This window comes from Elaeis guineensis, chromosome 1, assembly GCF_000442705.2.
Source record: "Elaeis guineensis isolate ETL-2024a chromosome 1, EG11, whole genome shotgun sequence".
NCBI lineage: Eukaryota > Viridiplantae > Streptophyta > Magnoliopsida > Arecales > Arecaceae > Elaeis > Elaeis guineensis.
In genome coordinates this window covers 175,135,089-175,149,307 of record NC_025993.2, presented here as the reverse complement: position 1 = coordinate 175,149,307, position 14,219 = coordinate 175,135,089, and the positions used below count along the sequence as shown (strand labels likewise).

The 14,219-nt window shown below is 34.3% G+C and overlaps 1 protein-coding gene across 2 annotated transcripts; it reads left to right on the top strand.

Annotated features, from left to right (window-relative positions):
- The first annotated feature begins 3,943 nt into the window (after positions 1-3,943).
- Positions 3,944-9,473, top strand: LOC105037657 (probable mannitol dehydrogenase). 2 transcript variants are annotated; one of them, XM_073249364.1, is made up of 5 exons: positions 3,944-4,177; positions 7,123-7,236; positions 8,146-8,659; positions 8,791-8,944; positions 9,046-9,473. In XM_073249364.1, exons 1-5 carry the CDS (start codon positions 4,056-4,058, stop codon positions 9,246-9,248), a joined length of 1,107 nt encoding a protein of 368 aa, XP_073105465.1. In that variant the 5' UTR covers positions 3,944-4,055; the 3' UTR covers positions 9,249-9,473. The 2 variants fall into 2 exon arrangements, with proteins under 2 accessions (XP_073105465.1, XP_073105470.1); XM_073249369.1 differs by lacking the exon at positions 7,123-7,236 and having other exon boundaries at positions 4,044-4,177.
- The last annotated feature ends 4,746 nt before the right edge of the window (positions 9,474-14,219 follow it).

Genomic DNA, 14,219 nt, shown 5'->3' with positions numbered 1-14,219 from the left:
AAAAAAATAAATAGTAAATAGGATTGAAATATTTACGCCGCTGTCTAAAATAGTCTGTGATCGATGGTGCTCATGTAATATAAGAATACTGCTGTCTCGAGGATCGAGATACCGCGGATCGTAAGTCATAATACGCTAATGAATCTAAAATAATGATATTATCACAAGTGTATTAAAAAATAAGAAATATGATATGATAGCCATTTATTTTATGAGAAATATATTTTAAACATAATATTGTCATACAATACAACTTAAACACAAAATTCAATTAATCTCAGGATATTAAACACGTATATTCAAATACAATCTCACAGAAATACATAAAACAATGATAAAAATACATCTTCGGAGCCTTTAATTTCTTCCATTGCTTGAAGTTGAAGTGTGTTGAAGTATCCTAGGACAGCGATGGCGGTCATTATCCTGTTCTTTACAAATGTCACAGTGGTTCTTACTTCTTATTTGCCTATCATCCATCTCATTTCGTAGTCTTGTTAACTTTGGTCTACCTTCCTGCTTGGGTCTCAAACGATGATGATCAGGAATACATTTGAACATACGTGTATGCATCCAATAATCTTCATGTGGTAATGGATTAAAGTCACCACTCCAAGCATTCATATATGCTGTAATTGTATATGCATCATCCACAAAACCACTAAAATGTACAGGGAAGGAGAGAGAGAGAGGAAGAGGGAGAGGAGGGGGCCGGCCAAGGGAAGGGGAGGGCCGGGGCCCTCCGTCGGGGCCGTCGTCGGGGCGTGCCGGCCCGCCGCCGGCCCTCTATCGCCGGCGGTCAAGGAAAAAGAGGGAGACAGAGAGAGGAAGAGGGAGAGAGAGAGAAAGGAAGAGGGAGAGAGAGGAAGAGGAAAGAGAGAGGAGGGAGCTCACCGTCGTCGGGAGGTTACTGCTGAGTTGTCGGGAGGAGAAAACGCCGGAGATAGCCGGAGAAGAGGGAGAAGAAGGAGGGAGGAATTTTTTTTTTTGATTTTAAGCTTGAAAAATGCCAAAGGGAATGATATTTTTCAAAAATGCCATTCCCTTTGGCGTTTTCCTCCATTTTTTTTATAGTTTTTTATTTTTTTATTTTTCTTTACTTATTTTTATATGATTTTTTAATAAATAAATTTAATTTAAAATAGGTATAGTAATTTGAAATGATAATTTTTTATTTGAATTAAAGTTAGAATTTTTTTAAGTAATAATTATAAATTTTATTTTTTATCATTTTTATTTGAATTATAATTAGGATTTTTAATTTTTTAAATTTAAAATTATAATTTTTATTTTTAAATTAGAATTATAATTTTTATTTTTTTTAATTTTTTATGATGTTTTTTATTTTTTTTACACCAATTTTTTTTAAGATATTTTTTTTAAAAAAATTTGAAATGAGAAAAGTAATTTGAAATTATATTTTTTATTTTCATTAAAGTTAAAATTTTTATTTTTTTTAAATTTTAATTTACAATTTTTATTTTTTTCATTTTTTTTCACTTTTCGTATGGCATTTTTTTCTTTTATTTTTCTTGAATCAAATTAAAATTTTAATTTTTTTTATAATTTAAAATTATAATTTTTATTTTTTTCTCATTTTTATCATTTTTTTCTTATTTTTGTGAAATTTTTTTGAGATATTTTTTTATTTGTTTGGAATATTTTTTAAAAAAGTTAATTTAAAATGGGGAAAGTAATTTGAAATGATGTCTTTTATTTTAATTAAAATTAAAAATTTTATTTTTTTTAAATTTAAAATTATAATTTTTATTTTTTTTATTTTTTTAAATTTTTGACTTCTTTATGGCACTTTTATTTTTTTATTTTTTTGAATATTTTTTAATGATGGTTTTTATTTGAATTAAAATTAAAATTTTAATTTTTTAAAATTCAAAATTTTTATTTTTATTTTTTTCATTTCTTTTTCATTTTTTTATGGTATTCTTTATTTTTTAAATTTTTTAAGTTTTTTTAGATATTTTTTTTAAAAAAATAATTTTAAATGGATAAAATAATTTAAAATTATCTTTTTTATTTGAACTAGAATTAGAATTTTTATTTTTTAAAATTCATTCAAAATTATAATTTTTATTTTTTTCTCAATTTTTTCCCATTTTTTTCTTCTTTAATGATATATTTTTAAAAAAATTAATTTGGAAAAATTAATTTTATGGTATTTTTTATTTTATGCTATTTTTTAAGATCTTTTTTGAGATATTTTTTTATAAAATTAATTTTTAAATAATTTTAAAATTATAATTTTTATTTCTTTTTGATTTTTTTAATGATATTTTTAATTTTTTTTACACCAATTTTTTTCAGATATTTTTTTAAAAAGATAATTTAAAATGGAGATATTAATTTTAAATGATAATTTTTATTTTTTTAAAGTTAAAATTTTTTATTTTTTATAAATTTATTTTTTTTTATTTTTTATCTTTTTTTAAAAAAAATTAAATAAATACTATTTGGAATGATATTTTTAAAAACGTCATTCTAAATGGTGTTTTTAAAAACGTCATATCATTTGGTATTTTTTTTTACATGATCTACGTGAAAAATAAAAGGTGACGTGATCATGATAAAACATCATTCAAAATGATATTTTATCGATTTTATATCAATCTGATAAATAAATTAAAAATTAAATTATTTAAATAAATAATTTTTTTTTATATTAATGAGGAAAAAAAGTCTGCTGCTGGATGGTTGTCATCAAGAGATTGGACGGCTAACAAGAAGTCGCTATCAGTAATGCCTTGCCGTGAATAAGACGTAAACTAGTTTACATCGGTTGTCGGTGGAGGCGGGTGCACAGCAACACTACAAATCCAATCAGATTGAATCAGATTCAGCGAATGTGCCACGTGGCCCTCGTTTCTGACCCCATCGAACCCGATCCTTGGATCCCTCTCGCTTCTGGAACCATCGGTCCAACGACCCCGGCACTCCGATGGCCGATTCACGGTTCCCACGCCAACTTTTCATCACTGCATTCATTAACGGGACATGTACGATCGGTAATAAATGTCCACCATTCATTCGGTGAGGCCGCATCGTCATCCATCCGACTAGCTAATTCCGGAGGAAGGTGGAGTTCCCCAGGCGTTGCCACTGGTTACAGCCGGACGTCAGACGCGGAACACCTAACGTGAGAAGCGCAGCGACCCAAACGCGTTCCCCTCCCTTTGTTACTAGGTTTCATTTATCTCGTAGTAGCAGTGGTTATCGACTGAGAACAATATTTTGGGCCCAAGGCACGCGATGCAAGCATTCGAGCTGCGATATTTCATGCAACTATTAATATTTGCATGCTTTGGAACATTGTACTGGCATTTTAGTTGAGACTTATAAAATTATTCATTTTTGATAAGTGAGAGCAAAGGTATTTATTTATTATAGTATTATTATGTATAACTCGCTTTCTTGAAAGTGGACATCAAAATCCACCCTGATAGAACTCACATAGAGACACATCTTCATTTATGCGAATACAAACATGAACACGTATAGAGCAGGGTTCCTTTTGGCCTTTACATGAATTGAAAAGGATTGATTCTTCAAATATGACCATTTCTATTGGCGATATATCCCTTCCAATATATATATGAATTGCACAAAATCTAAGATGTATAATCAATCAAGCGGCATCACCGTATGAAGAATTTTAAATTATTATTTAATGATCATCTACGAGCGGATGTTGAAATTTTGATCTTGTTTGACTGATGTGAAGGACAAATCAATTTTATTAAGCTCTTTTGGACGAGATCACATCAATCTCTAGCAATCTCAGAGAAACGTGTAAGCACCACATGCGTTTACCATGTGATTTTATTTCTCCCTTCCCAAGTAACGGGCCAGGTTTATGTCATCAAGTATGTCATCAGCGACGCTCCCCGCTCTATATAATGCTGGCCACCCCGAGGGGCTTCGCGGTGCCCTCTCTCGTACCCTCTTCCCTTCCTCCACTACTCCGAATCTTTTTATCCTCTCTCTCTCTCCTTCTTTTCTTAGCCCATTGCTTCCATCGGTCTCTGCGGAAACGAGAAGAAATGGCGTCAGTGAATGGGAACGGAGTGAAGGCATCGCCGGAAACGGAGCACCCCCGGAAGGCCTTCGGGTGGGCGGCCAGGGACACCTCCGGCATCCTCTCTCCCTTCTCCTTCTCTCGAAGGTATCATTCTTCTCTATTCCATCTCCGAACACAGGAGCTAAAACGTAGAATCCTGCCTCCCTCTTTGTTTCTTCTCTGTTATTTAGTTTAGTTTGGTTTGTTGATGTTATGGAAAACCCCATGGGATTCTCTCTTTCTCCTCTCAAGTATTTCTGGTATCATTTCTTTAGATTTGGATTGATTTTGTTTCTTCTACCGGTTTTTTGTTATTTTATCTGCGTCCGAACATGGTACGAGATTTTTTTTTTCTTTTTCCTTTATATTGCTTATGTTATTCTAGACAATTTTATTGATATAGTTTTTAAGGTCGAAAAATAATGGAAATATTCTGAAAATGAAGCAAAGCTTGGAGAAAAAGATTGGTAGGTCTTCTATGTTCGATTTATTCTTTAATCTGTTCATATTTATAATTTTTTATTTCCTTTTCGAAATTTTTTGGGCGTAACGGTCCGGAAAGCGGTCCCCAGGTGGTTTTATGCGGTCGCTTCTTACTGGCACTCAGCACCACACCCGTTTGCTGCTACGTTTCCCCGGTGACCTTCCCCGGAAGGTTCTGAACCAATTGTTAATGGTTTTTGTTGTTAATTTTGAGGTCAAAATGCCAACTTTGCCCTCGGTGCGAAAAAGAGCCTTACTAATGCGCTACACTTGCTTAGGAAAATAAAAAAATTGTTACAAGTACTTATTAGTTATTTTTACTTTTTGAAGAACAAAAACCTTTCCGAAGTTTACTTTATTTGCACATGGATCCCCTTGGCTGAAAAGATTGCTATGAAATTCCTTTGCCATTCATGAAGGGGGCCATGAATGCCTGCCTAAAATGCCATGACTAAGGTGATAGCAACTTGTAACAATTATTCAATAATAATTTAATAACAAAAAAAGAGTTGCCTTTTCTCTTTTAAATAATAATAACTGCAGTTACTTGGATCATAGAATCATATTTATTATGATATAAATTTTAAATATTATTGTTTATTTTGATGCTGAAGGAGGGCAAGATCATTTGGGAGCACTAAGCTACACTCATATAAGCAGCTACGTAAATTATCAATAGACTAAATTGTATTTTCTTTTTTAAATACTAACAATATTTCCTTAAAAGCTGATGCTGAATAGAAAAATAACTGGATGATGGAATGCATCAATGTCTTTTGTGGGAGAGTTGCAGTTTCTTTCCCTTAACCATTCTTTATTATCAGAAACTTGAAATGGCATTATTGATTTTGATGATGAATGAGACCAGTGGTAATTTGGATATGTAGCTAAACTTTTTTCTATTTATAAATTTTGTCATTTATGTAAAGAATAAAAGGAAAGAAACCAAAGTGCTCTCAATGATGGTTGAGTTTGCTGTTAATCAGTTAATTAGATGGTGTTTTATGTAGCCAATCACACAGGATCGATATTATGGGATTCTAAGATGCATCTTCCTATCCCATTGTTAAATATTTTGTTTGCCGATTCCCATAAATGTACTTATACTCGTTTGGTTTAATTTATCTGATCCCCCCCACCCAAAACCCAGAAAAAACCCAAAAAAAAAGAATCATTAGAAAATGCTGGCATAAAGAGAGAAAGATTGATTCTAATGGTCAGACTATCCAGATTGATGCTAATGGTTAAACCATCCATTGAAAGTTAAAGCTGCCTTTGGCTACTCAGCAAGAGGAATAATTATTGTAGTACGGTGGTGCAACCTCCCACTATTGTTGGTTGAGAAGTCAGTATCCCTTCTCTTCTTATATGAGAGCAGCAATAATTTCTTGATGGATCTATATTTTGTCATCTTGTTTTCTCTGAAGGCACAATTTATAGATTTGCCCCTGTTAGTGTTATTGGAACTCAAATCTTTTGAAATACTGCATAATGACCCCATCATCTATTTCCTGGTTGTATTGGTTGGGTCCATTCACGGATAAGAAGAAAATTATAATGCTTAATCGCATGGACATTTTACATTATGTAGCTTTTACCTGAATTTTGAACTGGTGGTTTTGCTATTTTGACTTTTTTATTTTGATCACTAGAATTATATTTGCTCCCACTTTAGTAAATTTATCCATATGAATTATTTTACCATATTTTTTGAATATTTAGATGTAGAGCTTTGAATGCTGGTTAATGTCCTAAGTACTTTATGGTGTTTTATTCAAGGTGTTACACCCTGTTTATAAACCTTTTTGCACCTACTCCTTAACCTGCCTACTTGTTATGTTTATGACCAAGGTCTGAGGTCTATGTGGACCAGATTTTATCTTGTCTTGTTGTCTCTTTTTTTGTATGAACAAGCTTGACCAAAACCTCGCTATTGATCAGCAGCATAATTTGATCAAATTGCACTGTCCATACTCTCTTTTATGACCATATGAAACCTACATTTGTTGTCTGCATTAAATGTTTGACTTGATTCATCAATAGCCTTGGTGGATTCAATCCTTTATTTGAGAAGGACCGATGGTATAAGGTGCATTACTCTGTTTCACGTGGTACCGGCAGAGCTTTGAATGCAGCATCAATGTATTATGTCCTGACTGTTATTAACGTTCAGCAACCGCGTGGATGGCTTCTACTGGTGTTCCTTCTATTTTCTGTAATCTTTCATTAGGACCACGGTTTTGCTGCCCCATTTCTTGGTTCAGTTTGTTAGGTTTCAATTCCATAGCCCAGTTGAATAATACAAACATGGAATTATGGTACTAAACATGAGCACGGAAGAAAGTGAATGCATGGGTAGTTTGCTTTTTAAGATTAAAATATTACGGGGAAGTCATCTGATGAAACATGGTGGCTAAGTATCTGGATTGCTGTTGGAATCTAATGATTATAATCTTATATATTGTTTTTCTTATGGTCCATGATTCCTGCAGTAGTTGATTGAAATCTTTAAACATATCTTGTGTGTGAATAAATGACTAATAGCAGAACAATTTACTGGCTTACAGGAACAATAGAGATGACGATGTCACCATAAAGATACTGTACTGTGGGATCTGCCACTCAGACCTTCATTGCATTAAGAATGAATGGACAAATGCCATCTACCCAATTGTCCCAGGGTTTGTACCTCTGAACACCAACAAACTTTTTTTATCCATAAACCATAATACAACCTTTCTCTGATACTCATTTAGATGAATTTAGAGAGAATGAAAAATGCACATTTTGATTACTTTTTGCTGAAAGACAGGATTGTCTTTCAATGATACGGTTGCAATTGTTTGAAGCTTGTGTGTCGTTCTTTACTCCATACTAGCAGGAAGCTTCTACCCATGGTGCTGCACCCGCTTCGGAACCTTAGAAAATTTGCTTCTGTACCTGCTTCCTAAGCACTTCCAATTCTTATTTTTGTTTGAGAGACCTGCTTTTGCGCACCCGCATCTGCAGCTAAATCTGCTCCTGCAACCAACCCACTTTCTGGTAACTATGCTGGCTGTGAACTGCTTTATTCTATTCAATATGATATGATCAGAGTCGACCTTATTTAGGATGAGAGACAGGTGACTTGTCAGCATTGGAGCCTTACCATAACCACTGCATATCGATGGACGCCAAACAACTTTTGAATGCTTGCAGCAGAAACCAGGACCTGGAGCACCGAACAGTAGTACCAGTATGTAGGTGTTATACTAAACAAGCATCATAAAATCGTCTTAGCTCATGCAAAATTTTGTTAACATGATAAAATCTTTTATTTCAATAGTTGATGCATGTACTGGCTAATAATTATCGCAAGAATCTGGTTGATTACACATGTAGATGTAAAGTGTGGAGATCTGGCCTGTGCATGGAGTATCATCGCACTCATCCTTAATTAGGGAAGCATAAATTTTCCATATTGCTTCACTTTCAACAACATTCACATGAGTACAAAAAGATATTCACCTTTGCACAGTGCAACCATTTGATAGACATCACCCATACACCTGAAAACACATGAAGATTTACAAAAGGAACTAACTGTGCAGACATGAGATTGTTGGTGTCGTTACCGAAGTGGGGAGCAATGTACATAAGTTCAAGGTTGGAGACAAGGTGGGAGTGGGCTGCTTGGTTAATTCTTGCCGTTCTTGTGACAGCTGCAAACAAGGTTTCGAGAACTACTGTCCCAGATTCATACTTACATACAATGCCATCGATACCGATGGAACGATGACCTATGGAGGGTACTCTGATACGATAGTCGTCGACGAGCATTTCGTTGTGCGGATCCCTGACACCATGCCCCTAGACAAGTGTGCCCCACTGCTTTGTGCTGGCATCACTGTATACAGCCCATTGAAGTATTTTGGACTCAATGAAGCAGGGAAGCATGTTGGGGTGGTCGGCCTTGGAGGGCTCGGCCATGTAGCTGTGAAGTTTGCCAAAGCCTTTGGAGCGAAGGTCACAGTGGTTAGTTCATCCCCTAAGAAGGAGAAGGAAGCAATTGAAAATTTGGGAGCTGATGCCTTCATTGTTAGCAGTAACTCTAAGCAAATGCAGGTAAAATAGCAATTCTAAATGCAATGGCCGCAGCCACCAACACTTGTATCAGTAAAGTAGCAATTCTATGTCCGAAGTTCGCGGCCACCAACACTCGTATCTTACTCTTGAATGTTTTGTTGTCCTGTTAGGCTGCCATGGGGACAATGGATGGCATTATCGATACAGTGTCTGCTGTCCATCCCCTCACGCCATTGCTCTTTCTGCTGAAGGCCCAGGGCAAGATGATCATGGTGGGTGCTCCAGAGAAGCCACTGGAGCTACCAGCTTTCTCTTTGATCATGGGTAAGTAAAGTGCTGATTCTCCAATGTGTTGTAAGATTGCTGGTTTGTTTGTTTTACTTGTTGGCCTTTCGATGAAATGAATTGCATGGATCTGCCTATAGGAGGGAAAATTATAGCTGGGAGTTGCATTGGAGGAATGAAGGATACCCAGGAGATGTTGGACTTCGCTGCAAAGCACAACGTAACAGCAGAGATCGAGCTCATCGGCATGGATTATGTGAACAAGGCAATGGAGCGACTTGCCAAGGCAGATGTCAGATATCGATTTGTCATTGATATCGCCAACACCTTGACCACTGCGTAGATTTGGGGTTGCAAAGATAGCTATATACCATTATTTAGGACTTTCTGGTTGCTTTTATAATGTTCTTTCCATGTAGTTGGATTGTTGTTGGTTATTTTATCCCAAGTTTGTCTTACCGCATCGTATCTTTGTTATCCGAGATTGTGGGAGAAGCTGCTGTTTAATATGAAGTTCTGTTCTTAATGCATTGAGAATTAAATAATATATGGTGTGTCATTCAACATAGACTTGATGGGCTCCGCATGTTTTGACCTATTATTAGAAGTCAAGGCAGTAGATTGTCATATAATTGCTTGAATGGGGTGCATTCTACATTGTTTGCAAGAAAAATCCTGATAGCTATGGTAATGCGTATATTCAGGGTGAGAAAAAGTATGGTCTGCCCAGGATAAGAATCTTATTACATCTTTTAAAAAAAAAGAAAAGAAAATTAGAGATCAGCTTAGATTTTAAGTGTGGAGTTGGTCTCTTGAGGTTGTGAAAGGAATTTGATCTGAGCCAGAGTTGATACTCTAATCTTCTCTAAAACTTAATTTGCTGCTTGCAACTCTTTTCATGTAATGTCTATTGGCTGCTAAAACCGTCACAGTCCAAGACCACACCGAAGAAGGTTGGCTAGAAAGTATTATTTAAGTTTTTCTGATATTGTATAAGTATCTAAGGTCTCTCTGGAGAATAATCGATGTAGGGTTAAACACATGTCCACACGCATCCTTCTTTGTTTTAAGTTCTGATATTCTCAGCAAGCAAAGGGGTTGAATTTATTTAAATTCAATCATAAATATCACGATCAACTTACAATCAATTCAAATGGACTTATGCTATAATTTCTTCTAGTTCATATAGGTCATGAGCTGCATTATACTATTTATCACAATCTAGGATTTCACTCAAAAAACTAATCAGAAGTTATTATTTAAATTTCTTAATTTATATAAATATTCAAGATTTCTCCAATGAATAATCCATGTGGGATTAAACACACATCTACATGAATCCTCATGAAAACTATGGTGGCTCCGTTATTATTGTTGATTTTGGAGAAGTACCTCTTTTTTCTCTTTAAGATCAGTGTTAGTTTTGATATAGTCCCTAAATCTTATGCTCTTTTCTCTATAATTGTTCCTTGTCATGGTTGTGTACAAGTCAAATTTCGCTGCTGGAATCTCTGTTATTGTTCTGTGAGCTTGATGGACACTCTCACTGTTCTGATTAATTTGCAGACTTCTAACAGGCTCATTGTGACATCATTTTAATACTTTCAATTCTGAATGACGAGTAAATATTCGTTACAACGATGATACCATATCAAACTTATAACAACCTAATCAAAAATCGAAAATCGATTGGACAGTATAGGATATCATCACGGGAATCGGTGAAATACGTGGTAATCAATGAAATGCAAGTGTTCTCATTAGGTTGTGATAAATTTGATGTGGAATCACCGTTGCAGCAAAATTTTTTTCATAAATGACGACTATGATAACAACCATAATTTTCTCGAGCCACAACTTTGCAACCAGACCCTGCATACCATCATTGTCAACTTATGATTGTGATAGTGAATTTTTTGAATTTTCATTGACTAAAAGAGGTAGCCTTTTCACCTAGCACTTCAGTGATGACTTTATGGCTTGACAAACAATAGCCTCCAAATCCTGACCAATAAAAATGTGCCATTGTCCAATAAGCATCTTTCAAATTGCTATCGAAAAAAAAAAAGCTTCTTTCAGTGACTGGTCTTAGAGAGTTACTCGTCAAAGAAAAATATTTCTTTGCGGACAAGGAGACTTTGTAAGGTATTCTTGCAAGAAAAAAAATGCTAGGATCCGCCCATGCGTAACGAGTGAATTAGTATAACTCATCGAGATTAGTCGACGAAAGGGGATGGCTGAATTAATATTTGAATTGCCAAGCCAACAACTTATGTCGGTCAGAGAAATTTTCATGCGCATGATGTAACGGAATTTCCTTCACAACTTGGTTATTCTTACTTTGCTATATATAGCGTTTTTGTGTGTTCTTGACGAAGAAAGGAAGCTGTCAATGGGGGAAAACAAAAGAAGTTTAGGTTAATCTTCCTTTCGGTAGAGTTGTCTATTTATGTTAAACAATAATACAAACAGTCCATATAGGTGAAGTAAAACATGAAAATGATGGGTAAAAGCATTCCAACTAAAACTTTAAGAACTGCAGTCATGAAGTTTGCTGCAGAACCTTCAGTCTGTTTGCCACTCCTCTGTCAGGAGTGGCTTGCATCCAATTCAAGAAGGCATCTGTTGTGGGCAGGCTGTGGGGGGACCTCCCTTAATAGTCCCACATCGGACAACTCTGGTGTGTGCATGTGCTTAAGTAGTGCGGGCTTCCTCTTACCCCGTGAGACGCCTTTTGCCCAAGAGGGATAGAGAGGACAAAACCGTGACCTGTCGATCGCGTGCGGCCCGTATGGACGGCGCCGTCGGGGAAAGCAGACAATATCTTACGTAGTGATAGAGAGAAAAAGATTCCGTAACCTTAACACATGCGCACAACAGTTTCATTTTCCATCAAGTAACTGTCCATCCACGTCTCTGGAGCTTTTGTTAATCCAATAATTATGTGTCTGCGCGAGTGCGTGGGGGGGTCGTCTTTTGGGTGTGGTTGTAGGGTGCTGGGAATGGACTTATTATTCCTGGCCTTTTCTTCTTAAGATTTGAATTTTTAACGCTTCGTCTCGGGGAAGAAGAGTCTATGGGTTTACGAGATATTTTGGCAAATCAGCTTGTACGGAGGAGGCATAGCGGACATCATAACGTCTGCCAGTAGCATGAGGTAGTTCTTCGTTCAGTGTCCCGAATTTATAACCTTAAAATAAAATTTATGGTGTAATATAAATTTTGATTTTATACATAAACTTTTATTAGAATTTTTTTTTATATAATTAGTTATACCAATGATAAACTAAAATTTTTTTCTCCTCTTTCTTTCTCTTCTCCAGGACTATAAGTAGATCGGATTAACTCATGACCCGATCTATTTAGACCCGATTCGATCTATTTTAAAGGATTCATAGGATGGAGTTGGATTCTAAAATGAGATATATTCTATTTTTCAAAATGGATCTAGATTTATTGAATTCGGATCAAACCTGACTTGATCCAATCCGCTTAGTTTTATGGGTTAATTTAGATCTTATGTTCAACAATCCAACCTGAACTCACTATAATGTGAATCGAACACTATTACCATTGGTTGTACCTCCATGTCCAACGAATGCACCTTGTGGCATTATATCTATGGTCTAGGCATTATTGTGCACATGTTTTGATTTTGTGCATTCTATGAATCTAATTAGAGAAGTTTTAGGAAGTGACTTGGAAGTAGAGAGTAACAATTGGGTCGAATCAGATCGGATCGATGCTAGTTGGATCAAAAAATTGTCAACCCAAACCCAACATATTTATTAAATAGGTCAAAAATTTAGACTTGAATCCGATCTATTTATTAAATAGATGATCCGACCTAACCCATTTATTAAACAGTCAAACTAAGTTAAACAAGTTAAATAAATTTTTAATAGGTTAAACAAGTTGAATAATTCGGGTTAAATGGGTCAGAATCAGGCTAAGCAGGATTTAAACATACTAAACAGATCCTAGATGGGTTAAATTGATTATCTAACTTAATTCGATCTGAATATTAAATAAATTAAATATGTTAGACAACTAAAATTTAAATATGATCTAAATATTAAATGGATTAAATGGGTTAACTTATTTATGATCGAAATCTACTTATGGCAGATCAAACAGAGATTGGATCTTATTTTGCTGGCTTTACTTGGAAGCCATGATGTACACAATTTGATGGTATAGGAATTTTAAGCATGTTTTATATATTCTTCTTTGTGTTTTTCCCAGCTTTTGAGACATTGATACCGTGGAAAGCAGGCAAGACCACTTCCATTTCAGGTGAAGGAATGAGTAACGTTTGAAGCAGGATACCATGGAAATCTTGAACATAATTGTTGTAATGACAAGGTTATGGTGGTGGTGATTGTTTGTTGGCCAAAGGTAAGAAAGATCTCAAAATTTTCAGTGAAGAGAAGTAGACAGGATTATAGATCATGAACATAGTTAAAAAATGGGTGTAATATTATATTATGATTATAGATCCAAATTAGAAATAGATTTGATTCGGATTCGAATTTTTGGGATTGGAATCAGGTTATATATGGATTCGCCTTGATCTGAATGATCTTTTGAGGAAAAATTTTTGTTGATGGACCCGACACAATTCGATTTTTTATTGGATTGGATCCGAATCTAGCATTAGAATTGATTAAGAAATCAGGTCAGATTGGGATCATTCATGATCCAATTTGATTAAATTCATTTGTACTGCTATTTTTTCTATCCTTACTTTATGAGTTCATATTTTTTTCATCAAAATAATAAAATTTTTATTATCAAAATATTATATTAATCATTATAATTATAAATTATTTATATCAATAAAAAAATATTGAAATTTAAAATAAAAATTTATTTGAATTTAAGATGAATTTAGAATTTGCATCTTAGATGTTCACTATTTAAATCCAATTAGATACATATTTTATAAATTATTATTAATTATAAAATATTTAAAAATTAATATATATTTAAATATTTTTAAAATTATTAAAATTCATTCAAATTTGAAATAAATTTGAAATTTACTTCGCAAAAACCACTACGAAGCTATTTATAAATATATTTTATACAAATTTTTATGTATTCTTAAAATTAAAAATAAAAATTTATTTAGATTTGAAATAGATTTGCAATTTATCCAATTATATATGTATTTTATACATTTTTATACAGAAATATATAAGATTCAAGCACCAAATTGCATGATGGCCTGACCACTCCCTTAACCGACAAGTCAGAATTTGCATCTGTTTTTCAAATTGATTGATAAAATAGATATACCATTTATATTTTG